The 26658-nt window shown below is 52.0% G+C and overlaps 8 protein-coding genes across 8 annotated transcripts; 4 read left to right on the forward strand and 4 right to left on the reverse strand.

Annotated features, from left to right (window-relative positions):
* Nucleotides 1–3770: 3770 nt before the first annotated feature.
* Nucleotides 3771–5499, reverse strand: FIBRA_01076 (uncharacterized protein; the record flags this gene model as incomplete). The annotated part of the gene is made up of 8 exons (XM_012322957.1): nt 3771–3872; nt 3921–4060; nt 4117–4546; nt 4607–4800; nt 4850–4973; nt 5024–5185; nt 5243–5313; nt 5364–5499. The coding sequence occupies 8 exons, from the start codon at nt 5497–5499 to the stop codon at nt 3771–3773; spliced, it is 1359 nt and encodes a 452-aa protein (XP_012178347.1).
* Nucleotides 5500–5901: 402 nt separating this feature from the next.
* Nucleotides 5902–6653, forward strand: FIBRA_01077 (uncharacterized protein; the record flags this gene model as incomplete). The annotated part of the gene is made up of 2 exons (XM_012322958.1): nt 5902–5971; nt 6028–6653. The coding sequence occupies 2 exons, from the start codon at nt 5902–5904 to the stop codon at nt 6651–6653; spliced, it is 696 nt and encodes a 231-aa protein (XP_012178348.1).
* An 830-nt stretch (nt 6654–7483) lies between these two features.
* On the reverse strand, nt 7484–12608 carry FIBRA_01078 (uncharacterized protein; the record flags this gene model as incomplete). Its single annotated transcript, XM_012322959.1, has 6 exons — nt 7484–9218; nt 9271–9602; nt 10030–10129; nt 10514–11875; nt 12094–12326; nt 12390–12608. The coding sequence occupies 6 exons, from the start codon at nt 12606–12608 to the stop codon at nt 7484–7486; spliced, it is 3981 nt and encodes a 1326-aa protein (XP_012178349.1).
* A 1391-nt stretch (nt 12609–13999) lies between these two features.
* On the forward strand, nt 14000–14979 carry FIBRA_01079 (uncharacterized protein; the record flags this gene model as incomplete). Its single annotated transcript, XM_012322960.1, has 9 exons — nt 14000–14091; nt 14146–14161; nt 14221–14303; nt 14366–14379; nt 14435–14525; nt 14574–14603; nt 14661–14695; nt 14753–14826; nt 14914–14979. The coding sequence occupies 9 exons, from the start codon at nt 14000–14002 to the stop codon at nt 14977–14979; spliced, it is 501 nt and encodes a 166-aa protein (XP_012178350.1).
* A 2547-nt stretch (nt 14980–17526) lies between these two features.
* Nucleotides 17527–19780, reverse strand: FIBRA_01080 (uncharacterized protein; the record flags this gene model as incomplete). Its single annotated transcript, XM_012322961.1, has 12 exons — nt 17527–17644; nt 17700–17710; nt 17772–17825; nt 17883–17969; nt 18026–18504; nt 18559–18654; nt 18713–18912; nt 18970–19036; nt 19096–19177; nt 19233–19319; nt 19370–19495; nt 19574–19780. The coding sequence occupies 12 exons, from the start codon at nt 19778–19780 to the stop codon at nt 17527–17529; spliced, it is 1614 nt and encodes a 537-aa protein (XP_012178351.1).
* Nucleotides 19781–20169: 389 nt separating this feature from the next.
* On the forward strand, nt 20170–21233 carry FIBRA_01081 (uncharacterized protein; the record flags this gene model as incomplete). The annotated part of the gene is made up of 8 exons (XM_012322962.1): nt 20170–20191; nt 20249–20313; nt 20379–20639; nt 20717–20726; nt 20781–20909; nt 20964–20989; nt 21042–21093; nt 21145–21233. 8 exons carry the CDS (start codon nt 20170–20172, stop codon nt 21231–21233), a joined length of 654 nt encoding a protein of 217 aa, XP_012178352.1.
* Nucleotides 21234–21478: 245 nt separating this feature from the next.
* On the reverse strand, nt 21479–24766 carry FIBRA_01082 (uncharacterized protein; the record flags this gene model as incomplete). The annotated part of the gene is made up of 12 exons (XM_012322963.1): nt 21479–21678; nt 21734–21926; nt 21990–22123; nt 22188–22424; nt 22474–22959; nt 23011–23213; nt 23265–23798; nt 23847–23986; nt 24036–24094; nt 24153–24345; nt 24405–24542; nt 24611–24766. 12 exons carry the CDS (start codon nt 24764–24766, stop codon nt 21479–21481), a joined length of 2673 nt encoding a protein of 890 aa, XP_012178353.1.
* A 1264-nt stretch (nt 24767–26030) lies between these two features.
* On the forward strand, nt 26031–26406 carry FIBRA_01083 (uncharacterized protein; the record flags this gene model as incomplete). The annotated part of the gene is made up of 2 exons (XM_012322964.1): nt 26031–26308; nt 26361–26406. The coding sequence occupies 2 exons, from the start codon at nt 26031–26033 to the stop codon at nt 26404–26406; spliced, it is 324 nt and encodes a 107-aa protein (XP_012178354.1).
* Nucleotides 26407–26658: the final 252 nt, after the last annotated feature.

A 26658-nucleotide genomic window follows, 5' to 3' on the forward strand; every position in this document is an offset into this window, starting at 1 on the left:
CCGCCGCTACCTCCAAATGAGCCGTCTGTACAGCCTCCGCCCCTGCCTGCTGCCGCCAGAGCAGATGGACATCCGTCGCCTCTTCCTGCACCACCACTCACCCCTCCTCCTCCTCCTCCTCCTGAACTCCCACCACTACCCCCATGGCCTCCTGCACCCGAAGACTGCCCGCCAGGTAAGAACTACAAGGTGCTTTTTGATTATACGATCGACAAGGACAGGGATGGTCAGATTCGTATGTTGTCCGAGAAGTTGCGAGAACTGGGAATGGATGAGGGAGACGAAGCGCGGGTTAAGGGCAAAGGGAAGGGGAAAGAGTTGCTCTTTCGGTACGATGGGGAGACTATAGATGGGGAGCATCCCGCGGTGTTCCGCGACCCACGAAAGGAGGCAAAGGTGAAGCGGCTGCCCACTATGCGTCCACTCCGGGGGGAATTCCACCTGGTGAACTATGAGGTGCGTGAACGCCTGATTTCGCGATTTCCTCATGACTCACCGCCTGGCAGTATGACACAAATTCAACAGGACCACCCCCACCTACTGCCGTGCTTGTGACAAATCTCTCTCCGTTAACACCAAATCAACACATCAGACGATGTTTTGCAGTTCATGGCACTATTACATCCTTCGAGCCACAGATAGACAAAGCCACCGGTGGTGCTCTTGGTGTCGTACTGATCAGGTACAGCTCACATGAGGAAGCACGGAAATGTTTGGAGAAGGAACACGGGAAGAAGCTCGCTGCCGGGGTCGGGTTTGCTAATGGCGGTGAGGAGATGGCGGTTGTGTTTGATGGTGAAGGGAAGATTTTGAAAGCAGTCTTGAAGGAGCTTGATGATCGGCGACGACGAGAACGCGAAGAGAAAAGGAAGAAGGAGAAGGAGGCAAAGATGCGAGGGGTCGCCATTGCGAAGGGTACGCCGCCAACACCTGCGGGCCAAACACCGCTGAATGGCAGCGGACCTTGGCGTAGCAGTAATTCTGCTGTTTCCAACAGCCACCAGCAAGGTGCAAGGGGCCCACCTGGTGCAAATTTGCCTCTTCCACTCGGTCGGCCGGCCTCTTCCAGCAACTCCCCAATGCCCGCTGGCCCCAACGGTATCCCAGGTGATTCCAAGACCATATCTCCCTCGCGCATTCGACGACCACCTCCATCAGCTACGCGTGCGCGCCCGATATCATTAATGGCCCAGGTTAATCCACCATTGCACTGGACCCATACCTTGTCGGCGCCAGTTGCTCCGCGCGGTCTGCATGCGTCGGAAGATAACGACGCGGATGTGCGGTCAATTATGTCCAGGTCACCCTCCCCAGTGTTGAGGAAACCGGGCCAGTCTTCAAAGCATGCGCGCCAGAAAGAGCACGAAACTGTAGTGGAGGAACTGGCGAAGAACGGGTATGATCATGTCACGTTGGACGGTCATGGTGCGCAACTAGGAGGAGCGGTAAGGGAGGAGGATGTGAGGCAGTTTTTTGATGGCTTTAAGGTCGACAAAGTAAGCAACTAATTTTGGTCCCCGACAGTCCGGCATGCTCACATTGTCAATAATTTACAGGTTCTGCGGGATCATCTTGGTTGGTACGTCACATTTCGGACCAGTGACTCTGCGCGCCGTGCAGCAATGGTACTTGGCTCTGGGGCTCGTACGCTCGCCAGTCATTCTGTCTCTGTTACCATGCATTCCCCGCCAGCGATCCCCAGTACTCTTGCTAAGACACATTGGACCGAAGACGAGCTTTTGCAGCAAGCAGGAACAATTGTCCTGAGAGATTTGAGATCTTTATTAGAGAAGGACATCGTGGACAGAGTGGTCGGCAACGCGGTCAAGCGCATAGTTGCGGACGAGAAGGGGAAGCGTGGCCAGAAGACAATGTCCATGGTCAATGGTCAGCCTGGAGAGCAGGTGGTAGATGCGGGAGATCATCGACCATCGGGTTTGAAGGGCCTATCGTTCAGGAAACAGAAGCGCCCTCGAGAAGAAGAACCCAAGGTACCCTTGTCCGTGGCATCAAAAGTCGATCTCCCAGCAGTGCTCGAACGCGAAGATCGTAGCGCTAGGATCGAAAGGCCGACTAAACGGCGTAAGAGAGCTGTCTCGCCGAAGATCATATTGGAGGATATTGAGTCTGAGGATGAAGAGGCTCCGCTGGCAAGATCGGCTGTTGACGTAGAGTCTGAGGACGAAGATGTTGAGGCGCCAGAGCCTCCGTCGGAGAATTTACCACTCAAACGAGCAACCTTCGAAGTTAGCGAGCTCGAGCCGGTCAAGAAGAAACTCAAGGTTGATTTGGGTGCAGAAACGACGGTTCCACCAATATCGCAGAAGAAAGCCAAGAAGCCCACCAAGAAACCGAGTCGTGTGATAAGGTCTCCCGTGGTAGAGGAAATCATCCATGAAGTTCGTCCGGACGATTTCGAGTTCGAAGTTCCTACTGTCACGCAAGTCCGGCTTACACCACCACCTCACTATGAATCCTCTCTTTCCCCGTCTCCACCTCCAACCAAGATATCAATACGAGTTCCTCAGCCAGTCATTCTTTTGGATCCTATACAGGAGGGAATCTGCGAAGACGACGAGGATGTCTACTTCGCGAAGCTGGCAGTGTCACGCGCCCTCTTTGGGCAAGACCCTGCGCCGACACCACGACGGATGCCAACGCCTGATCCGGACGCGCCGCCGCCATTTCGTGTTCATGTCACGGGCTCTGCGCGTACAGAAGGATATTACAAGATCTCACACGCGGAGAAATCGGCATACGTCGCACAATACGTGTCGCGGACAACCGTCAGCGAGGTTGCGCCAGAAGTGGATCCTCCACAGCAGAGCATCACTTCTTCACGATCTAATCGCGCAAACGCTCGCCGCCGCGCGCAAGGTCTCGAAGAGATCAACCAGGTGCATCGGGCGATGGCGTTGTCTAAGGGAGAGTCTGCTGCTATGGAGCTGGTCAAGTTCAATCAGTTGCAGACACGCAAGAAGCATCTCCGCTTTGCGCGCTCACCTATTCATGACTGGGGTCTGTATGCGATGGAGAAGATCTCTCGGGGTGAGATGGTGATCGAGTACGTGGGTGAGATTATTCGGGCGCAGGTAGCAGATAAACGTGAGAAGGCGTACGAGCGACAAGGCATAGGTAGCAGCTACCTCTTCCGTATTGACGAAGATCTGGTGGTGGATGCCACAAAGAAGGGAAATTTGGGGTATGGCACTTGTCCGTACTTGAATGTTTATCGCTAATCATGCCCCCCAGTCGTCTGATCAACCACTCCTGTGACCCTAATTGCACTGCGAAGATCATCACTATCAATGGCGAGAAGAAGATTGTGATCTATGCGAAGCAGGACATTGAACTTGGTAGTGAGATTACTTATGGTGAGTCTTTTTGGCCAAAGACGTGTGGAGAAGGTGTATTCATTCCGGCTGCAGATTATCACTTCCCCATTGAGCAAGACAAGATCCCCTGTCTGTGCGGTTCCGTAAAATGTCGTGGCTATCTCAATTAGACTGCATTGAACTATCTTTTATGTATTGGTCATACCCCGTTCTACCTCGTTCTTCTCGCTCTCTGGTCTCTGCACGTCACCTCCATCGCTGTATCTTATTCGCGCAAGTTCCTGATTCCCCGCAAAGTGAAGTAATCTCATCAGCATACCGGGTCCCTGCTCCTCTGCATGTAGCCGTTATCCGTAATTTACGAGGATATCTCTTCTAACAAGCACATTGTACAGAAATATAAACTGCTAGCTTCTCTACACTGCCACATGTCGTTCAAGCCTGTTTCCGCTGAAGGTTCTTAGGCAACTCCTTGACCCATGGCAAGAAATCCCGTCCCTGCATGTATGGCCGGAGCACCTCAGGGACCACAAGCCCCTAGGACGAAAGTTGGTATAAGTTTGAACAAATTGAGAAGAAACTCACGTCTGGTGTCTGATAGTTCTCTACAAGACAGCATAGGGCGCGTTCTGTGGCACAGAGCGTGCCATTGAGCATATGAACGTAGATCTTGCGCGTTTGATCCTTCGTCTTCTGGCCACATCGTACTTCTAGTCTACGGCTCTCTGCATACAGATACGAACTGGTGAGCGACAGCTGCAAACATTGCCTTAGCACTCACGATAGTCTGTGCAATTTGAGCAAGAGACCAGTTCCTTGTATGCGCCCTGGAAGGGGAACCACGCCTCCAGGTCATACTTCTGCGCCGCCGCCAGGTTCAGCGCACCGGATACGATCGCGACGACGCGGTATGGGATGCCGAGACTTTGGTAGAATGCCTCAGAGTTGGCGACCATCGTATCAAACATTTCCCAGCTCTTCTCTGGCTCTGTGAGGCAGAACTGCTCGATCTTTTCGAACTGGTGCACGCGGAAGATTCCCCACATGTCGCGCCCAGCCGAACCAGCTTCTTTGCGGAAGCACGTTGAGTAGCCAGCGTACTTGATTGGGAGCTGGGTCTCGGGCGAGTCGAACCACTCGTCAGAGTGAAATGCAGATATGGGCTGCTCAGAGGTCGCGATGAGGTACTTTTCGTCGTCAGCGGCGATAACCTGGATGATGGGTGGACGCAGTCAGATCAAATCGATGGCACCAGGACGCAGGATGCGGACCTTGTACAACTCTTCATCGAATTGGTCAAGCTGCGCAGTTTTGGCCATGACGTCTTTGTTCATCATGAATGGTGGCTGAATCTTCTTGTGTCCCCGCTTCCGTAGGAAGTCGAGGCCGTATGAGATCAATGCTTGGTTGAGATCGATGCCGTCATTAGTTAGGTAGTAACCTCGATGACCACTGATCTTTGCCCCTGACGCTAGTTGAGTACGGGGCGCGGTGAGCAGGACGTGTATGTTTACCTCGCTCGAGATCCATTGCGTCTAACCGGAGGAGAACTTCGTGATGCGGCATAATGTTAGTCTTCTTCTCCACGGCAACGCCCTCCCCATCTGGGTGCCATGTTCGCAGTGTCTTGTTGTCATCCTACTGCCGAGAATTTATGTGGATTCTGACAAGACCTTGAGCGAGCGCACCTCCGTCAGACTAACGGGCACATCTCTGCCGACAATGTTGCCGACAGTGGAGGCCTTTTGCTTCATCTTCTGTGCGAACTCCTTTGATTCTTGTTTTCTCGTTATAACCTGCGCATCCAGCTCTTTTTTCTGAGCAACTAAGTCATCTGCATTCTCCTTTGCCTATTGAGAACAAGAGTCAAAATGAGGCGCTGGGGGCCGACCGAGGGGTTAGCGTACCTTCCTCTTCGCAGCGATGTCTTTCTGTATTGCATTCACCTGCTTGTTTATAGCATTGGTGTCAAAGTCCACTGTGTTTTTATTCAAAACAGCGATATTACGAAGAGGGACCAACACGCACTTTTCACCCAGTCTACGTACATTTGCATGACCTCGTCGACTATCTCGGGTGCGAGGCCACGCTTGCGCTGAGACTCGCGAATTTCTTCGGCATTTCCGCCTTTGTTGTCGATGAAGTGAAGTACGTCGAGAGTCATGTATAAGTGATTGCGTGAACGGCAGGTTGAAAGTAAAGTGGAGGAAAGCAGAGTCTGTAAATAAGAGACCGAGTCATCGATGCAAAACTAATCGATCTACGATCGAGACTTGTCCGTAAATCTAATCTTTCATTGATGCCGGGCGCTCGTTTACGCATTCTGCAAATGTTGCATTTGTTCTTTCGATCGCAGAAATTTTATCTCAAATACGAGGACAGGTGCGGCCTCGCAAACAATTTTCTACGACATAACACGCCCTACACTTACGGACAATGGGAGCTCCGCTATCGGAGTTGGAACGCTGGCGGTTGTGGACGGAGGTAGCCAAACAAGAGCAAAGCCACTGCATTTCGCCCATGAGTCGAGGCGACCGCGCTCGTCCCGCGTCGCGCCAGAGACACCATGTACAAAATTCTACGCCGCATATCCAGCTCGTTCTTTCCTCGACCAGACCGGCCATGGAGCGAAGACGGTGAGCACGCCCTTTGCGCGCAGCCGACACGCGTCTGACGCGTGTTCCACCCCCAGCCACGTCGACTGCCCCCCAAATCGGCCGGAAACGGCGCATGAGCTCGCCAGAGCCCGACGCGGACCCGGACACGCAGCCCTCAGCCAAGAGGCGTAGAGCGGACTCGCCGGACGCGTCGGACGATGCATCACACAGAGACGACTCGCCTGCGCGTGTGGGGAAGGCGGAGACGGAGACGGAAGAGGTCAAGCAGGTCACCAAGGGCGTGGGCGAGGTTGAGCTTGACGAAGGTTCCGTTCCAGAGACTCCTTCCGCTGCCGAGGCTGCCGCTATCCCCCTCCCCGATTCTCCGGTTCTCCCGCCGACGGAGACTACAGACGAGATCGAGAGTCAGAGCCCACCGGAAGAGTCTGCTGCCATCCTAGCAGTCAAAGATGAAGGAGAAGTTGTTCAGCAGGCCGATGGGACTACAGATCTGGTGGAATTATCGACCGTGGGTGCAGCGGAGGAAGAGAGCCATGATACAGATGCCGATGCAGAGGGGGAGGACGAGATCCCCGGCCTGACCGCAGGATCCGACCAGAACTCGCCGACCGCCGTCGACCGCTCCACCCACACAGAAAAAGCTGGCCCCGTTGATGCGGCAGCCTCGATAGCGATCGAAACGTCCGCCCCTGGTCCTTGACCACACAGTAACTCGTTTTGGATACCCCACCATCCCACCGTGACGTACATTTACACAACTTATATCTGTAGGATCTAATCTATACCAGTCTGTCTTGTTGTTGTGCAATGTGGTGTACAATGTCTATCGTTAAAGGAGACATCTTGCCAATTGATGAACAATTAGCTTCAGCTCGAAGACATGAGCGTCTTCACCTCAGTGCGATCTTGATAACCTCCACCATGATTCCTATGGGTTGGGTGTTTTGATCCCTCAGTTCAGCTGCTTTAGGCCAGTCACTTATGCTCAGTACCAATCTTTAGCTTTACGAGTGTCGTATCATATTCGTTGATGTAGAGTCATGATGGATACTGATGTCTAGGAATGCACGAGGAAGAAAAATGGGGGGATGTCAGGTATCGCGATGGTCGGAAGAAAAAGGTGAAAGGGGGGCTGGAGGAAGTAGCATGCAAAGTCTGCAATTGTTACACTGCGCGTCCGTCCGGAGGCCAACCATCTGGCAACCGGCCAGCGCCAGGACAAGACTAGTCTACGGTCGTACAACAAACAGAATCAACAAATGCGTGTCAACATGCATGTGGGTTTCCGGGAGTGAGATGAGCAACAAATTTAAACGGCGAGATGATATCGTACACGTGCAGAAATGTCAGAATCCTTTCGTCGTGAGTAGTACCTTGGCACGGATGCGAAGAGTGGAGGAGAGGATGGCGTGATTAGTGAGGAAGTCCAGTAGGTAAGTAAAATAAATGCGACAATAGATTGATAAACAACGAGGAGAAATGGCGCAACGTCACCTATGGGATCTAGATCGGAGCATGCCTTATGAAGTATCAAGAGACCTCGACTGCGAGTTCAGCAGCAGACAGAGCCTGGGAGACATGCAAAGGCGCTGTCGTATCCGCGTTGTTTTCGTCATCGTTCAGTGTTCGTGTCATGTTTCGTGGCGTGACAGGCGTAGCAGACTCATCCGTGTTCGACGTCTCAGCTACTGATAGTGGGGGCTCGTCATCGTCCGTAATCGTGATGGTCAATTGATTAGGTGTGGCTGGAAGGGAGTCTCCCCCAAACGACTCTTCCGCCGTTGCAAACGTCGCATGGGAGCTCGCACGAGAGCCTGGCCGGACAGGGGTCTTTGGGGACGTGGGTTTGAACGAAGTGGGCGGCGCAAGTGGTCGCAGAATCTTCTTCACATCCTCCGCTGTGAGTGGAGGCAGGGCTGGCGGTTTGGCCGATACAGTCTTTGCCTCCTCATCAGCTAGCTGATCGCTATCGGACACACAAACCTCCGGTGCAACCTCCTTCGCCGCTAGCTGCTCTTGTGGTTCCTGTGGTTGTAGCTCTGTCGCAGAGACGTCCACAGTATCGTCCTGAGTAACCGACGAAACCTCTTGCGACGTCGGCACAGTGCTCTCCGTGGACGCGGTGCCCTCTCCAGAACCAGAGCCCGAGCCCGAACTCGGCTCGGTCCCAGAACTTGCGCTGGACTCAGACTCCCCACTCGCTTCGACGACCTCCTCAAATACAGGCGGGGGCACAAGGTCCACCCTCGACGCTGATGCAAACGCGAGCGCGTCAGGGCCATACGGCACACCGAAGCGCTTGAACGACTCCACCGACGCGATGAGCTTCATCTGGTCTGGTGTAGGACCCGACCGCGGATAAGTGTACTCTGTGCGCACGACCGTGTGCGTGAGCGGCGCGGAGATCGAGTGGAGCGAGATCGTCGACGGGGACCTCAGGCGATCTGCTGCGCCGACACTTGTGTTGGATCGCGTGCGGAACATCACGCTCAGTCCGGACGCAGACCCTGATGTTGAGGGTCTATGCGTGCGATAGTGTGATGGGGTCGGCGAGCCCGGAGGCGGAGTTGGGCTCGAGACTGTCGCACCGCGCGTGCGACGGTGGGGCGAATCGTTCGGAATCAGCGGGGACGGAGGCAGGACGGGCGGGGTCGCATCGGAGCTGGCATGCTGGCGCTGTCCGGGGGTGAACCTGTGCAACAATGATGAGAGCCGACCGTTGTGCTCGGGGACCGGCACGGATTCCAAAGGAGGCGTGGGGGCAGATGCTGACGTAGTCACCGACGACTCAGAGCGTCCGAACAACCCCGGCCGGAGGGCACCAATGCTGCGTAGTGTTCCTGATCTTTGCGTGGGCGCCGGTTGAGGTGGGTACTGTCTGGATGTGTGGTCGTCTACCGAATCATCGAGCACGATACCGCTGTCGATCGAATTTACAGCGTCGAGATATGACGGCGCAGGACCTCGTTCATCCTCCTGATCTGCCATCAAAGGCTCCTCAACAGACCCATCGTCGTCGTCAACCGTATCCACACTTGGGCGAATCCGTGAAAGCGCAGGTGGTAGTGACGGATCCCCACTATCCTCTAAATGGCTCTCTTCTAGGAGGGGCGTATCGGGTCCTGGTGTCATGCTGGATACGCTTGCACCGCGAGAGCGTCGTAGATCAATGGAGTTATTTGGTGTTTGTTCCCCACTTTCGTCGACTGGTGCAAGACCACCGGTGGCCAGTACGCTACCATCTTCGGTAAGCTCTGCCCGACCTCTGTGACGAGCAAGTCAGCAAAGATAAGATCTATAGACTATTTGGACGGTACCTGAACACCACAACCTCCTCCTCTCCTGGTTCCTTCATGTAGAGTGGCAGCGACCGTGTCGATCGGGTGGATGCGGTGCTCCTTGGACGGTGACGACGAGTACGGGCTGGGATGTTGCCGCCCGCAAGCTGCTCTGCAGTCAGCTCCCGCGTCTGCCCTTGAGCTCCTGGAACAGCGACGGGTCGCGAAGTCCATGTCCGGAATCGGGCAGTGAGTGTCTGTTCTGTCGCTGTTTGCGCTGCCGCAATTCTCTGTTGCGTATTCCTGTTCTTCCGGTATCTATAAATGACGGTACCAGCTGCGACCGCCGCGACTACGCTCAGGATAGGAATCTGGAAAATGGATGAGTACGCTGAGGCGACATTTGAACATTGACGAAACAAGCAGAGTAGAAGCCAGTAGGCGAAAGTTAGATATCACCCTAGAGGCGAGGGCTCCAGCGGACGACGTCACCATACTGCGCCGATTAAGCGCCCCGGAGTGTGAGAGGGAATGGTCGAGTATCACAATCACGAGACACAACTTAGAAACATGAAAGAGGCCGGTCAGAGGATATGAAACACGGGCCAGTGGGCTCTGAGAAACAATCAGTGCAGCTGCAACCCCTCGGCGGGTTAAAGAGGTCGAGTATATGCGGGCAGGGAGAAGATGAGAGCCTTGCCGGAAACGAGCACAAGACTTAGCCGTCGAAGGGCGCAACTCTCCAGCTCACGAACATAGCCCAGATGCAATAAAATATGGCAGAATAAGAGCACTTACCCATATTGCAAGAGCGGCTGGGCCAGCATCTCGTCGCACGAGTTGATGGGTGGGCGCTGCCAATGCTGAGGACGCAAGCGAGACGACAGCCAGAATGAACCTGAAGGCACAAGAGCAGGAGTAGCAATGTCTCATCCAGGACGAGGACATGGCGGAAAGGAACAGCGGTGGGAGGTGGTGAGACGACTGAAAGCAGACAGGACGCAGAGCACGCAGACACTGCCTATTTTGTGCGGCTGCCCTGAGGTGCTGATGTTGGGAGGGGGCGATAGATAGATAGGATGAGAATAAACAAGAAAAGAGGAGAGGAGAGGAGGGAGAGACTCAGAGACGCGCCAGGGAATCGCTGGGCGCTGTGGCGAGCCCGCGGGTCGGTTCTCGTCTCGGCCATTTCCCGCTTTCCGCGCGGCCGGCATCTCACTCACGCACGCCAGAATCCACAAGCCGTTCACGATAGTTATTCTACATTCTAAGTTATGCTGACACAGTTTCCCAGCGCATGCCCTCCGCAAGACTGCGCGGATCCACTACCCACAACGCCGCCTTTTCAGCCCCCTCGCCTACATCGACTTCCTCCCTCCAGCCATCCGACAGCCCTCTCGCCCTCATCTCCCGCAGAACCGCGCGCACACTCGCCTTGTTTGCCGTCAACGTCGTCCATCCCCGCACTGCTCCCCACAGCACGCTTTGCACCGTATGCGCTGTCAGACGCGGATTCCCCCGCGTTACTGCCGCCCGCCCGATCTCCTCCTCACACTCCTCCGGTGTCCCTCCCTCACCCACCGGTGTCCGCTCACGAGAGTCGGGCACTGCTTCTTGCGCTAATACTTCCCTGCACGTTCGTGCGAGGACCCGGAAGAACGGTGACGAAGCAGTGCCCTCTGACTCCCAACTCTGCTCGTGGCTCGCGTCGGGTTCAGGGGACGGGAAAACTCGGATGGGGTGCAAGGGTATGAATCTATGCGGGTAGCGCGAGCCTTGCCAGTACGCCTCTTCCGCCTCTTCCCGATGCATGGATGCCGCGCAGGCGAAGAGTGCGCGTGCCCGACGCTGTTCGTTCGCGCCGCCGATTTTCGACAGCACGATACGCAGAAAGCGGTCACGCGCCTCCGGAGTCGTCCAGAATTCCACTTGAGCTAGCGATGATACGTCTGCGGATTCATTGACGAGCGACGAAAGGCGGTCGTGGATGTCCTGCAACAGTCCCTGATCCATCTCCTGCAAAGCCTGATTCGACAGTGCCCGCGAATGCTTTCCCAGGCCCTGCTCTGCCTCTCCGTCCAACGCGGCCGCAGCTTGAGCACCCTTCGTCGCCTCGATCTGTTTCTTCTTCCACTCACGGTACTCCGGAGGGGGGATGAACCGCGAGTTTGCCTCTTCAGCGGATTGCGGAAGAGGTGCATGTGTAATGTCGGAAACGAGAGCGATGAGGATGGAAAGATCAAGGTTAATGTGCATCGTGGGCTCGAGACGCCGCGGGTGCGATGGATGAGCAGGCATCGAGCGCGAAACAGATGTCGCGTCCCTCTCCCCAAGCTCGACATCTATTCCCATATCCTGTAGCTGCTGTACTGTTTTCTGGATACGCGGATCGTATTCCTTCTCATTCGCAGGCGACGGATCTAGGCGAGTCAGCCGTAGCGTCACCGCTGGTATATCATTAGTTCCAGGTAATCGATTGTGGTCTGCGGCAGCTAAGAGCGCACGACCCATTTTGAGAACAGAATTGTCAAACTCAGCGGGGACCAGTGCAGGTAGGGCGTTTGGGTCGTCCAATTCATCCTCCGAGTCTGTGAGATACGAGTCCATCTCACGGAATTCAGCAAGCAAGCGGGAATTTTTCACGCTGCCGAAACGATAGTGTATAGCTGATGTCAGCGAACCATCGAGGAAAACGCTATGGGCTATGGGCTGTGGGACGTAAAGCACGACCGACGCTGCGTATCAGGCCTGCAAATCTGCAGTCGCATAAACTTCTGCGTAGGTGATGCATAGGTGGCGTGTGCAATTGCAAGCAAGCAGACACGCCACACTTTCCAAAACACGAGAAACTCAAACACTTACGTATTGACTCGTATCCATCGACGCCCATTGTCTGCTACAACATCGACCTTTATCCCAGGTGGTTTTTGGGAGCCTCTTGTGCGCGACGCGGCGGGTTTGCTGTTATCATGGTACGTTCTCCAGACAGTCGTTATAGGCTGCGGCGCAAGTAGAACCTCGTGCCATACTGCAATCAGATACGGCGCATTCGTCGAGAGTGGGGGGAGGGATGCGCTCTTTGGATCAGCGAGAAACTACTGGATCACAGCAAATCGTAAGGCTAGGGGGAAGAGATCAGAGCTCGATGAAGAGGTCACCTTTTCTAGGACGGCGAGGTCCCTTTTCACAGTGTCGCGCAGTGCACGCAGACCGGGGACCGATTCCGGAGGCAAGCCCTCTCCCTCTGCGTGGATATCAGCGGATGAGTCGAGTACAGGGGGTTTAGGGATCACGGGCCCGAAAATCGCCATGTCGCCGAGTATCTTCTGCAGCTGGGTGCGCAAGTCTCGCAGCTCCGGGTGAGGAAGAATCGACATAGTGCTTGAGCGGGGACCGTGAACGGTGTTAGTTGAGCGGAAAGGCATGATGCAAGCGAGACGCCGTAACGATACTAGGTAATCTCAGAAGCTGCGCTAGGGTTTACACTAATAGCAAAAGCTGTACTTAACATCCGTTTCCTGGTTAGCATTGACTCGGAACAGGGATTTATTCGGCTGATTGTTGCGGTTCGATCATTGTTTGATCGAATCACTGGAGTGACCCAGCCGTCATCTCTCCAAGCAAGCATGGTCGAACCTGTTCCATCTACTAGGTAAGGCTAGCGCATACCCGCAAATTACCTACTAATCTACATCTCGAGTGGTGAATGTTGTTGATATATCTCTAGCAGTTACACCAGCCGCCCTGCCCCATTATGCATGCCGGCAAGATCACTACTAGGGGCATCTCGAACGCGGCCGAACCCTGAAGGCCTGACAAGTAGTCTGTATAAACTAGCGCATTCTGGCACGCAACCCCTTACGTGACTTCGATCTCATACCAAACTGAGCTTCCGGACTGATAGCAATGTAGTCGCTCCGTTCTAATCCCGGAGACACCAAGTACCAAGAAACCATGTCTGTCTTCCAAGATGTCTAGCGTCGGGAGACTCGATTCACAATAAGATTGGGCGTTTCGATGCAACGGAAGCAGTTTGATGGTACGAAGTTCTTCGTATGCAGTTTCCGATACCTCGGCATGGCATATGACCTTGTGCATCCAGCCGGGGCTATGGAATCGGAAAAAATAAGCCCATATCTTTTTGTGGCCGTTGCATGCGACATTTTTCTCGTCTAGACTACGATAAGATCTCGACACGCAAGGAAGATGGAAGTTCAGAATAGGTACATTCTAATGTCATTATATTTTGGCATAAGTAATGTTGCACAATAGTAGATGATATTGCAATAGCAAATTCCCGACTTATGCCGGGGAATTGAACCATTCAAGCCAGTCGAGACGTCTTGTACGTTTTGTATGGCAAATTCTACGATATCGACTAGTATGCATCCTCATCTATCTCATGCGTTGAGAATCATAATGGATGCTGACATCTAAACAGGATGCGGCCGGGTTTGAGGAAAGGAGATCATGATGCTTTGCCACTCGAAATACTTTCGCCATTCGCATGGAATTTCCAGGGCAGAAGGAACAACGACAGACGCCCCATGCAACGATGACCCTCCTCCCTGATGACCACCAGCGCCGACAGGTAAGTATGCAACGATGCTTACTCTCTGTCGCCATAGGTGTATCTGTCAAGGCTACTTCGGCGTCCCCGGTCGTACAATATAAAACCTGTGCGGCAACTCATACCGTCTTCAGGTTTCGCTTGCCCCTTCAGCGCTTCGACTTTCGCATCCTCCCTCAGATTTACAGCCCGCTTACAATGTTCAGCAAGGTCACCATCGCTCTCGTCGCTGCCGCCATGGCATTCGTGCAGGTCTGTGGCGAGTCTCATACTGTCACTTTCACCAACAGGTGAGTATCATCGAGCCTGCTTCATGTCGGTTCATTGATCACATAAACCTGTAGCTGTGGCTATGGAACTGTTTGTACTTGTACTTTGCGCTTCATGATCATTCTGCCGCTGTCTGATTCATTATGTAGCCTTACTTGTGGGGACCTGACGGTGCTCTCCTCTCCACTGGTGGTTCTTACACCAGCGATGGCCCTGCCGATGGTTTGATTGGGTGAGTTAGGAGATGATTTGACTTTTGTGATTAGACTACACACTTTCTCTAAACTTCTTTAGCTACTTGCAGACTGGTACACAAGCATTTCAATCACACTACAATGCTATTGTATGACTCGTTTTATACAGGTAACTGTGGCGACAATGGTGAACATTGCACCGTCGTCGAGGCAACGCGCAACAAGACTGGAAGCAGCGCCTATATCTCGCTTATCCCTCCGTATGTATTTCCCTGTCATTAGAGCTATCTTGATTTATGTTGTTTTAGGTACGAGTTCTCTGTGACGATTGGGTTCGGGTGAGTAGCTGTACCCTCTCTTGTCTTGAGTAGTACACTGATATATGAGAATTCCAGTTATTACAATGGTTGTGGTGGTGCAGGCGCAGACTGTCAGTCGTGCTCTCCAATTAGATCATTAGTGGTATCTCACAATTCTCCTGATGTAGGCACCTATTCTAGCTGCTCCAGCCCGGGGCCCCCAAGCGAGTTCCCACAGTCTGTAGACTGTTCAGTCGCTAATGTAAGTGATTCCATCTTGACGAGTAGCAGACTTGAACAAGTGGGGTTGAATGCGCAGGTTGACCTGGCCATCACATTCTGTGATTAGATTGGTTCGGATTGGAGGGGTGTTGCGCGGAAGTGGCAGACTTTTGGTATTCTGTCTATTCTGTAAACTGTATAGATTAGGACACGTTACATATTGAACTTGAGCTTCAATCACGATGGCGCCCAGATACTCGCAAGTGTGATGTGCTCCTGACTGGTGCATTTGGACCTTCATCATCTCGTCTACCACCATCCCACCTTCGAAGTGCAATTTGTTATTTCCCGATCACAAGGCGATACTACTGCCAATACTTATTGCACCATCGACGATGCATGATCTTCCACTTCGGCGATCCGGCCGCAATCATCAACGGTTTAATTATCAGGAGATTGAATGGAAACCCTCATATCCTGCAATTCCACCGCGTACCGAACTCGAACGTTTCATTCATGAATTGAATATGGAAGCGTTTCCTACACATTATCTTGCAGATATTGACGCAATCATGGTTTTTGCAATGTTTGACAGTAAGCGACACAGCGGCCGTCCTCGAGCCCTCAAAGTCGAAACTGTCTCGTCCGGTCTCCGATGCTCCAATGAACAAGGATCTGCCATCGGAAGGTCATGTAGACGGGCCATCCAGGACGATGTTTGTTCTTTGACTAGAGTTTCATCGGAAATCGTGGAGGAGCTCATCGGTGATCATCCAGATGTATTTAGGATAGAAGAGGGGCCACTCATTCGGCATGCGCATGTCATTATTTCTCCCAGTCCAGTTACTGAGTGCAATGAAGCCTTTTGATTCGATACAGTCTCCTGTATACCACGGCCAGTTATGTCAAACTGCGAAAGGTGTCCTTTGATGGAGGCAAAGCAGTCTGCTTTGGTCTGTATGCTTCGAGGCCCATCACCGTCGACACTTGCCTTTTAACGATGTGTTCATCCATGTCGGTTGATGTGGCAGATCGGGCCGGACTCTCGTTCGTTGAAGCCAGCAGGAAGCAATTAGGCCCTCAAGGCATTCGTCTTCTGCTTGGTCCGTTTCGCTTTAGAAATCATGATTGCAATCCCAACTGCCAGGTCAGGCTGCTGTGATGAGGAACGTACACGCTTAATAACAAAAAACAGTTCGTAGCAATTTCCGGCACCTACGCATTTGCATGGGTCAGCCTGAGAGGCACTAAGGCCGAGGAACCATTAACAATCAAGTATACTAAGGCGGGTTATGTGAACGAGGTCTATTTTTGAGGCTCATGCAGACCACATTGGCCACCCGTAGCGCTTCGCTACAGCATATCATACGCGGCTAGCTCAGGGGTTACGTCTAATGAAACTGGGGCGGATATGGGAAGCATAAAGAGGAAACGTCGAGGTGGAGGCCGTCGGGGCGTCAAAAGAAGGAAAATACAGCGTCAGTTGGCCATTCTCGAGGAGCAGATAACATGCATGTATACCCCAGTCAGTCTTATTACTATAATACTAATGTGTTCCGTATATGTCTGGACTTCATGAAACTCTTTCTTTCACAGGTCCTGGAGTCACCTGAGGATATTCGATATTCGGGTGGTGCCGGACTTATCAGCTGCCATAATCCATATTGTGAGAAGGTATGACTTGCACAGTGTATCATGGATTAGGCAAGAAGAGGTTGTATGTATGACGAGCAGGGACAATAGGGAGCCTGGCCCTCCCGTACGATAAGACATAGCGTATTCGGCTTCTTGATTTCGTTCCAAACTCACGAGATTCCCAGCTTGAAGCGCAAAGCCCGTCAAAAGCTACGGCCTGCCACTCCAGCAGGAATGAGTTCGTCGAGCTTGAAGAGAGCAAATAAGAAAAGGTGAGCGGCGCAACGCGCTTAGGGGCTTCCCGCCGCCGGTGTGTTATGTCTTGCTTCTTTCGCTCGTTATCAATTGTAGTTATAATGAAACAAGTAAGTGCGTCGGTGCAATGTGGATACTTCAATTGACGATCGTTTGCGCAAATCGGAAGAAAAGGCGCATTGAAGTCAGAGCCGAGTTTGCCGAGGACGAAAGGAATAGTGATAGTGAACGTACACAGTAGAGATCGAAGAAAGGATGATCAAATTGAGGGCCAAGTGGTCTGAGGACGAGAAGAGAGACGCTTAGAGCTCAAGAATAACTTCAAACTTCTGAACCATGAGATTTTAGGGGTATGCTCACCTCTTTCTATTTCATCAACCGATTCTGATGTTCAACAGGATGAGGATGCCATTTACAGGATGAGGACCAAGATTAAGACCCTCCTTGATCATCTTGTTGACTTTGCCCGAAATCAGCTGGCCGTGCTATGTATAGCGACCGGATTGCATAGAAGAGTACCTCTCTGGATGTTGATGGCCTCTAGTTGCTGAAGCTAGGTCGACACTTCGAACATCAGCGATAGCATTTTCGAATTGGAAGGCTGTTGCAGAGGACTCAACAGCACTTCATCTCATCTTAGATCCCAATCTCATGTACCAGGAGGCCAACCAATTTGCTCATAGCGCAGGAATTTCTTTGACCGCGAAGGGTGTTTCCATCTCGTGCAGCATCCAATGCCGTCTTAAGGTAAACCACTCATGCATACCTTATGTAATGTCGTGGTGCACACAGTTTCATATAGTACCAATCCATTGTTGACGATAGGAAACTCTGTATGCCAAGAATGTGCTCAGGCAGCAGATGAGAACTGCACTCCCTGGGCGAGAGGAGCCTTGTCTGAATAGTTGATCGTGCATGTACTCCAGCGGACGTATTGTTTCCATGCATCGCCTCCCGACTCACGACCCCTGTATAATGGCTCTCAGCTATAGGCTACTTGTCGCATGTTCGCAAATAACTCACCATCCAGTGCTCTTCAATGAGAAGCCAGGGCATGTCAAATTGAGCAAATACAATGATGGCAAGATCACGTACCTTGTTTCCGCCAAACGCTGCACCAATTTCCGCGCCGCTCGTGCCAACGTTGACCTTGGACAAATCGTTAGTATTAACCCTTCGTTGTTGACGAGAAGACGTAAGACCCACATTGACGATACCAGCATCGGAGCCGACTGGCCCGATCCACTTTCCGACGTTCCTGATGTCTCTCGTCCACAAACTGCTACTCAGTCCCTGTGCCTCTCCTGTTAAAAATCGTGCATATTTAACGCTCAACCGAGCACGCGTACCTGAGGTACCCCATTGTTCCACTTGATCGCCTGCTCCAACTCGTCGAACACGCCTACACATAACACCGGTGCGAATGTCTCTGTTTTCCACACCGCATCCGCAAGGTCCACTGTCTTCGGCACAGCGATTGTCGGCATCACGAAATTGCCCCCATCCAGCGGGCTCGCCAAACCCTCATACAAAGCGCCACCCGTGAGGATCTCAGCGCCAGTCTTTCGTAGACGGTCCACGGCAGAGGAGTACACACCCATCGCAGCGCGCGTGTGTAGCGGTCCGAGCAGCGTCGTTGGCTCCAGAGGGTCTCCGGGCCGAACGGAGGCATACAGCGATTGGAGTTGAGATAGGAATTCTGGTGCAATGTCCCGGTGTAAGTAGAGACGCCTCGTAGACGTGCAACGTTGGCCAGCGGTCCCAACCGCTCCGAAGAACACGGCAGACACGGCAAGTGAGAGGTCCGCGTCGGGCATGATGATAGAAGCTAACAGTGGCGAATGTCAGAAGTACGTGCAACGAGCAGTGACTGGGAACAGACCATTGTTACCTCCCAACTCGAGAAGTACCTTGCCAAAACGAGATTGTACCACCTTACCAACCTGACGCCCGACAGCTTCGCTACCCGTAAATGAAACTATTCGAACGTCAATCAATCAAAATTTATGCATTCGCGCGAGCTTGCATTGCCTTACCCATATCCACATCCTGGCTTTCCACGACAGCCTCACCAACGTCCTTGGCGCCCGTAACAAGGCCAGCAATAGCGCCCGGCAAACCATTCTGTTCCAACACCTGGGACACAATCTTTGTGACAGCAATTGAACATAAAGACGTGCTCGGCGATGGCTTCCAAAGAGTAGCATTCCCCGCCGCTAGTGAGAGAGCCAAGTTCCTATAGGCATGTCATTAGTCAAGAACGAACGCGGGGCAGCGAGTAAGATTTCCTCACCAGCCATAGACCGCTACTGGAAAGTTGAAGGCGGAGAGCACCGCCACAACCCCAAGCGGATTCGGTACTATATAATTCTTCACGTTCACATCGCCCACTTCTCGACTGCGTTCACGAAAAACGTACCTTCGTAGATACTATGACCTGGGCGCTCAGAGGCGACCACTCGGCCATTCATCATTCGCGACAGCCCAACGGCATAGTCGGCCTATACCATGGTGAGCGAGGTGGCGAGCGATTCGTGGGGACAACTGCTAACGCACAATGTCGACAACTTCTTGGATCTCACCAACACCTTCCGTTTTGATCTTGCCCATCTCTAGTGACATCAGCGCGCCTAATGCTTCGCGCTGTGCCGCATCGTTGTAAGCTGATCCTAGTAGACATCTAAGCTACATACCTTGGCCGCAAGCGCCTCTCGAATCTGCCTCAGTATCTCTCCGCGTCTGGGTGCCGGAACCAGTCTGAAGAGCTCATAGGCTTCTCTCGACTTCTCCAGCGCAGTCTGCAGCTCTTGAGGCGAGGCCTAGTGTAACACACGAACGACCGTCACTCGACGTGTCAGTCACGACAAACCTCGAATCCTACGCTCAACGAGACTCACAGATCGTACGCGCGCGAGGACTTCGCCCGTCGTCGGGCACACGCTCTCCAAGATATCCCCCGTCCCTGTCCACTCACCATGGTATACACCCGCTAGTTCCGTGTCTGCGGAGATCTCGAGTGCGGAGAGGATTGCTGACGCGCGGGTCGACAAGTTGCAGCGCAGATGGGCGCGAGAAAGCCCGCGTAACGAGGTCCTAGACAACATGGATGGAGGAGAGGATCGCGCTGTGGGCGCTCTCCCCCGAGGACGTCGTTTCGCTTGTGACCCTAGTCTCCATGATCCGTCCGTGCTGCTCCGCCATCCATGCCAGTACCAGTACGCGGGTTCCGCGGGTACTACAATCAGATGAACAGCGAATAGCTATCCATAAGGCTGGCAGTGTTTGCGAACTAGAACTTATTTCGACTCCTTATTCCATCCAGACTGCATATATCACGTGAAACGCTCGAATCACTTTTCATTTGAACAGAGTTTCGAGGCATCAGTCTGACTACTCCGTCAATAGTGGTCTATAACGTCAGATACGGATATCTGAAGCCTGCAAAAGCGAAGGTTGAAGGAATTACCTACCCTGCTCGTAGTACAACTTGGTGATGGTATTCACGTATGTCATCGGTAGGTCGTAGCAATCGCATACATCTTATCGACTGGTGGGCTCACAAGTCGGCGCAGAGCATATGGAGGAAGACGAAGAAACTAGTAGAGCCATTCCAAGGTGGGTCGAATTGGAGTACGCGGTGCGTGGCGCACACTCCGCAGTGTCGTTCGCTTTCGTCCTGACTCAAATGTGACTGCTACTTAGCATATGCGCACACTAGCAGGCCCGAGGGGAAATATCCACTTTACTCATTTATCCCAGTCGTCGTGCAGCACCCTATCGACCCTGTTTTCTCAGTGCATTGGCGATGCATTGGCTCCTGCACTGGCCCATACCGTCTCATTATTGGAGCTTATGGAACAATCAGGTATATCTAAGGAACAGGTTTGTCTCTTGGATCCAAAAGCCAAAAATGAATTATCCCCCGAAGATGGGGATGGTCGATTCGCGTGGTTCCTCTTTGGTGTAGGTCGCACACTCCAATATCACCATGATCTTCCTACATTTACTGTGGAGACTAAATAGAGCTAATGTACTAACAGGGCATACTCGGTATGATGTCAACTTCCACCTCTTAGTATTGACAGAAGCTTGATTCACTTTCAGGTGATGATCCACCCCGCGACAGAACGTCGGAGCTCCGGATCCTGGGGTTTCCGAATAGGCATTTGGGACCAGTACAAATGACAACTGACACGGCACTTGGTGTCACCAAGCTTGTCGTGGAGGACAAAGGTGCGTTTGTTTACTCATGCGCTCTAGTTCATACTCACCCGTTCAAACGGCTAGCAACGCTGTCTCAAATTCATTACATCGTCCGTCTTTCCCACACGATCACATCTCACCTTCTGACTGTCTCACTGACAGGACCATCCCACAATTAAGTTCAATCCCAAGGAGAGTGTCGAAATGCCGTTTCGTCCGTCGCTCACTTGTCTCATCGATTCCCATTGACGCGGTTTCCATGCAGGATATATCGCAGAGGGGCAACAGCCCAAACTACCTCCCGGCATGCGCGAACATCTACATGAAGACTTAAACAAAAGCTTTGAATTCTGACGGAGCATACAGTTACAGGCATAATTACATAAAATGTATTAGCAATAATGTGTTAGTACAATGAATGAGTATTTGTGACAAGTGGACAGACAATGTATAGCGGTGTTGCGAGTAAGTCCATGATGCATATCCAATGAACCAAATGAAAATCACAGTGGAAAGTACACAGCTCTGTCTCAAGAGCATAAAGTAGTACAAGTGCAATAGCATCTACTGATCAACAGGAAAACAAAGACAAGTTGAGATCATACAGCCGGCGAGATCGACGTCCGCCGAGAGTCGCCGGCAGGTCTCGGTGGCTCCAAAATTGGCACCTCCCATGGAGGTGGATCGCGCTGCACATCGTCGAGATTCTTATCCAAGCGTGCGTCCTTGATACGATCGCGGTCATTCATGCCCATACGCACACGACATCTAACGAGACGGAGCTTTGTGCGCTTAATCCCTGCATCACCATCAGTCAGCTCTAAGAGGAACGCAGTAAAGGGAGAGAAGCCCACAAAAGGCTATATTTTCTGCGCGATACGCACAAGTGGATATTGTTGTCCGGTCTTCATCCATAAAGGGATTGTCCTTCTGAAGAAGATCGTCCTGTAATGCATACAGGCACCACAAAGACTCTTCATACAGCTTCTCGCACTCATCTGGCGAGGTAGCTTGATCGAAAAGCTCTTTGCGCGCGGCAGTACGACTCTGTACACACAACAGTCATATAACCACATGAAAGGCCACCTGATACGGAGAAATTGAACATACAAGCATCAAGGCGCGGTCATAGACCAATTGGTCAAGAAAGGTTGGGGGTCCAGTGTATTGAGCTGGAAGCCAAGTCTTCACTAGCGCGGCACGATCATGGCACTTATTAAAGTGGTCCTCGAACCAGCCCAAAGCTGAGAAAATCGGATCAGTCTCCATGCCGTCACATTTTGAGAATAAGAACGGCTGCTAGCTCACCTTCATCAAACCCTTCACTGACTTCGCACTCGCCGTCAGGATCGCGCATTTGCAAGTGTTCATAGTAATTGACAAGCTTGCCAACACCATTCTGCGAGAACGACATCAGGAGCATGTACAACGCGACACATGTCATCGCGTTGTATTCCGCTTGTATATCGGCGTTCTTCCTCTTGACCGCGTGCCGCTCGGCCTCGCCTTCCTTTCTCGCAAACTTCGTTGGATCTGGGAGGGGTTCTGCAAACGATGAGGCAACGCCCGCTAAACAGGGAACTGGATAACTTACTCTGAGGAACGGCCTTAACGTATTCATACATCTCATCCGCCCAGCGCGTTAAAACTTCTGTCTTTTGTGCCAGCTCCTCCAGCTCCGCGAGAAGGTCGTCCTCCATGGGGTCACGCTCGCTGTTCGTTTGTAATCCAAGACCTTGCGATCTCCCGGACAATATCGTTTGTCGTCTCGGAGATGAAGACGATGGAGTATATTCGCGGTAGTGTGGCGACGAGCGCATTGACGAGCCGAACAGCTTCTTTGATGCGAGACTGAGGGCTCTTGTTAGTGCATTGGCCGCTGTGCGTGAACCAGCACTAGATGGAGACGATGACAACGTAGGCGCGTTAGGATTTGGTGGAGGGGGGAAAGTCGTATTGGCGTTGGTAGGCGAGGAGCTGTCAAATCCTGGAAAATTATGACGCATGGGTTCATCCATAAGAGGCGATGGCAGTTGCATGCGTCTATCTCGCAGCGGTCGCCTACGAGCAGTGCTAATCTCTACCAGTGAGACGATCAGATGGGTGATTAGCACACAATCATCCTACTTACCTTCTACAGCTTTAGTAATCTCTACCGCTCTCCTGTCGCCGACAAGTACATACTCTCTCCGAAGTAGACCGTCCTCCTCGGTCTCGCCAGGGATGACAGACACCTCTTCAGATGGCGGCTTGGGCAATGGGGACGTACCCTGGTAGGGAGACGCCGTGGGCGATCTTGAGATCTCCACGATACCCGTGCCATTCTTCCCTAAGCTAGTGTCTAGTCATTTTTCTGTCCTAAAATATGCAAATGCCAGAGCTAACCTCGGTCCAGGAGAAGCGTCTGCGCCGACGATTTCCCGTTTCCTGAAGTTGAACTTACTAGGAGGAATCATGGCTTTTGGATCTAGCACCTCAGGTGGAATGATACGATGGTGTTCTGGGATAACCGGCCGCCCGTCTGGAGTATACTCATCTTCGTCTGGCCAGCTTTGCGATGGTTCTGGTGTTGGCTTCGGAAACTTTGACTTTGCCATCGCTGTGCTACCAAAAAAGTCATCGAAACTACATCGTTCGGCTGGGATACGCCTCAACAACATTCGGATGAGCTGCTTGACATCAATTGGGACAGCCTTGATCTCTTCCCCGCTACTGGCCGCGCGACTTGCCGCTTGTGGATCCTCATCAGGGAATTTGATCCCCTTCGAGTTGTCGATCTTCTTAATGAGTTCAATATGATTGGCAGCCCGAAACGGAGGCTTGCCAACCGCCATCTCGTAGAGCACGGCGCCAACGGACCAAAGGTCCGCTTTTGCGTCATATTTCTCGTATCGCAAGATCTCAGGCGCCATGTATAGTCTATGAACAAGATATAAGATAAGCTAAGAAAAGAAGAAGTGGACATACGGTGAACCGCACAGCGTCTCAGCCATCATAGCTTGTGGAAGAGATCGAGCAAACCCAAAATCTGCGACCTTGAGTATTGGAACGCCCAGTGGATGACCACGAGCCAAATCATCAGACGCCGCAGGGTTCAGGAGAAGGTTCTAGGGGACGAGGTAAATATAGATAGGTAAATATTGCATCGACCAGTACCTGTGGCTTGATATCTCTATGTATGAGATTACGCTGTCGGAGAAACTTGATGGCACGGGCTGAAATTTTCAGTGAGCTTCACAATCCATACGAACTCGCTCACACAAACTGACTTACCGAGTTGGCGCAAGAAGCTGCGGACCACAATCTCATCTAAACCGCCGGTTCTCGGATGTGAATAGTACGTTGGTGCAGCTCCAGGAGATGGTACATATTCTAGCCCTTCCACCCGGCCACGTTTCCTGATATAGTTGGAGAGGTCTCCTCCGGCGCAGAACTCGATAATGAGATATATATTCCTCTCCGCTCGCTAGAGATAGTATGAAAGATCTGTCGGTGGGATAAGACAAGTGGAACAAAGCGACGCACAACAATGTCCAGCAGCCTCGTAATATGTCGGTGAGACAAGGTCTTGAGTATCTCGATCTCTCCCTGCAAGCTGTCGAAGAGCTTTGGGCTGAGACTTGCTCTGCTCACGGTCTTGATAGCTACCTGACGATGTGTTTGCTGTGGCCATTTAAGTGGCAAGTCAGATACCAACTATTGGTACAAGATTGCATTGGCTCCTCGCGCACCTCATGGTATCCCCGATAGACGGTCGCAAAGCTCCCTTTGCCGAGGTCGCTCACGATAACATATGGCTTAACTTCATCATCCTCGATTCGTCTGTGAGCTTTGTCGGAGGAAGTGCTGGGAGACTGTTTCACGGGTGCGGCGGCTGTTGGTGGCATGCCGAAATTGTAGTATAAGGTGTAGAGATTAGGGATGCGATTGTGAAAGTGCGGGGTTCACGATGGGGGATAAATACAAGAACAAGGGAGACGAGGGGTGCAGGAGTCTAACTAAGAAGTGCGCAGAGGTCTCATTGAGGACAGGAGGGATCTGAAGCCCGAGTCTTCAGACTGGCTGGAGATGGTTCACTCGGGGAGAGCTCTCCCAGCTCATCAGACGCCCATGTCACTTTCAGCAACACCATTTGTCAGCGAACGCCTCGCTGCAAGCCCAACCTCACTGATATGATTAGGCCCGGCTCAATCGGACTCGGAATGATTTGGTTTTACATGTCCTTAAGCATCAACCTCCTCGAACTCTACTGTATGTTAATGCAGTTCGCACATATTCCACGAGTCCCCATCGTTGAGCTTGCGAGGAACCTATCACGCTCGATAATGCGACACTCAGACAGCGTCGTGGAGCTCCTGCTTTCCGTTCGTTACACTTCAGGGAGCTTGCCCATAGTCACAGAGTCACGACGACGAATGATTTCAGACAAGATGGTAACTCGAACGGTGTTCGGTTAGATTAGCCATATACTTGGGCGCTAATCCCACTGTTACCAGAGGGATGCTTGATAACATTGACAAAATCGCTTCAGTCGTGCCTTGTTGTAATTGAATAATAATAACATCAATCGATACACACAAGAACAAGAACCCGCAGTATACTTGAACATCGAACAGCGGAAGCAGGACAACAACGCAAGATGACTTGCCATCCTTATCATCCTATCATATCCTGTTATACCGAATGCTTGGAAACGGATCACTTACGATAGGTGCTTAGTTAATGACATGCGAGAACCGTCTCATGAAACAATGAGGACAACAAAGGGGAAATGACGTATCCTGTCAAGCCCCGAGCAACTCTCGATACATCACGTTTATAATGCTGACTACCAACGAGCGATAGGTCAAGTATTTGTCCGGAACGATGAACACAATTTGCGGAGCTTCAATCCCTTTGCGACAGTATTGAGAAGGCCGTTTAACAGTAGTCGCATGGAATTCAGCAGCCACAGAAACAGCGAAGATATGACGCCGAGAAAATGTGGCTAACAGACACAGTGCACACAGTTCTGTCCGGCAGTGATCAGAAAGCTGGCCTACCAAAGTGTCCTCATCGAGACATTCGCTACGAGCAACAAAGTTACGATGTCAAACATCGGATGCAACTGCTGCAGCCACCGCCGTGGCGCTTGTCGCTTATGTAATTAAAATGCCGATTCAAACTTTAGATCGCTTACTATACAGCACCGCCGGTCTTGCGTACCCTCACCCACCGCGACCACCTCCCCACCTCAAGACAATATGGGAAAAGGTTCGTCGCCAGCTCCATCGTCCTGAGTACCTCTTCATAATTATCTACACTCCTACAGTACACGGATCTCTCGCCCGTGCCGGCAAAGTGAAGTCACAGACTCCTAAGGTCGAAAAGCAGGAGAAGAAGAAGACCCCCAAGGGTCGTGCTAAGAAGCGGATCCTCTACAACCGCAGGTCAGTATCATTGTTACATACTATTTGCCTCCTTGTTAACGTTGAACATCAGATTCGTGAATGTCACCACGCTTCCCGGCGGCAAGCGGAGAATGTGAGTCTTTATTTTTTAATCAGTTGTACTGGCCTTGGTATTGTATACCTGAATTGCCTCAAGGATGATACTTAACCATAGCATAGTTCACACTGAATGATTGTGTTGATACCTAGCATCTTGTCTTTCGCTCCTATCTGATTTTCTCATCCCTTTGATCCCTCAATTCCATGCTGACCCTCGCGTTTTCTACAGGAACCCCAACCCTGAGAAGTAAAATACCTTCTATTTAGATGCATCCATATGGCCATATCGC

This window comes from Fibroporia radiculosa (genome assembly GCF_000313525.1).
Source record: "Fibroporia radiculosa TFFH 294 genomic supercontigs, scaffold483, whole genome shotgun sequence".
NCBI lineage: Eukaryota > Fungi > Basidiomycota > Agaricomycetes > Polyporales > Fibroporiaceae > Fibroporia > Fibroporia radiculosa.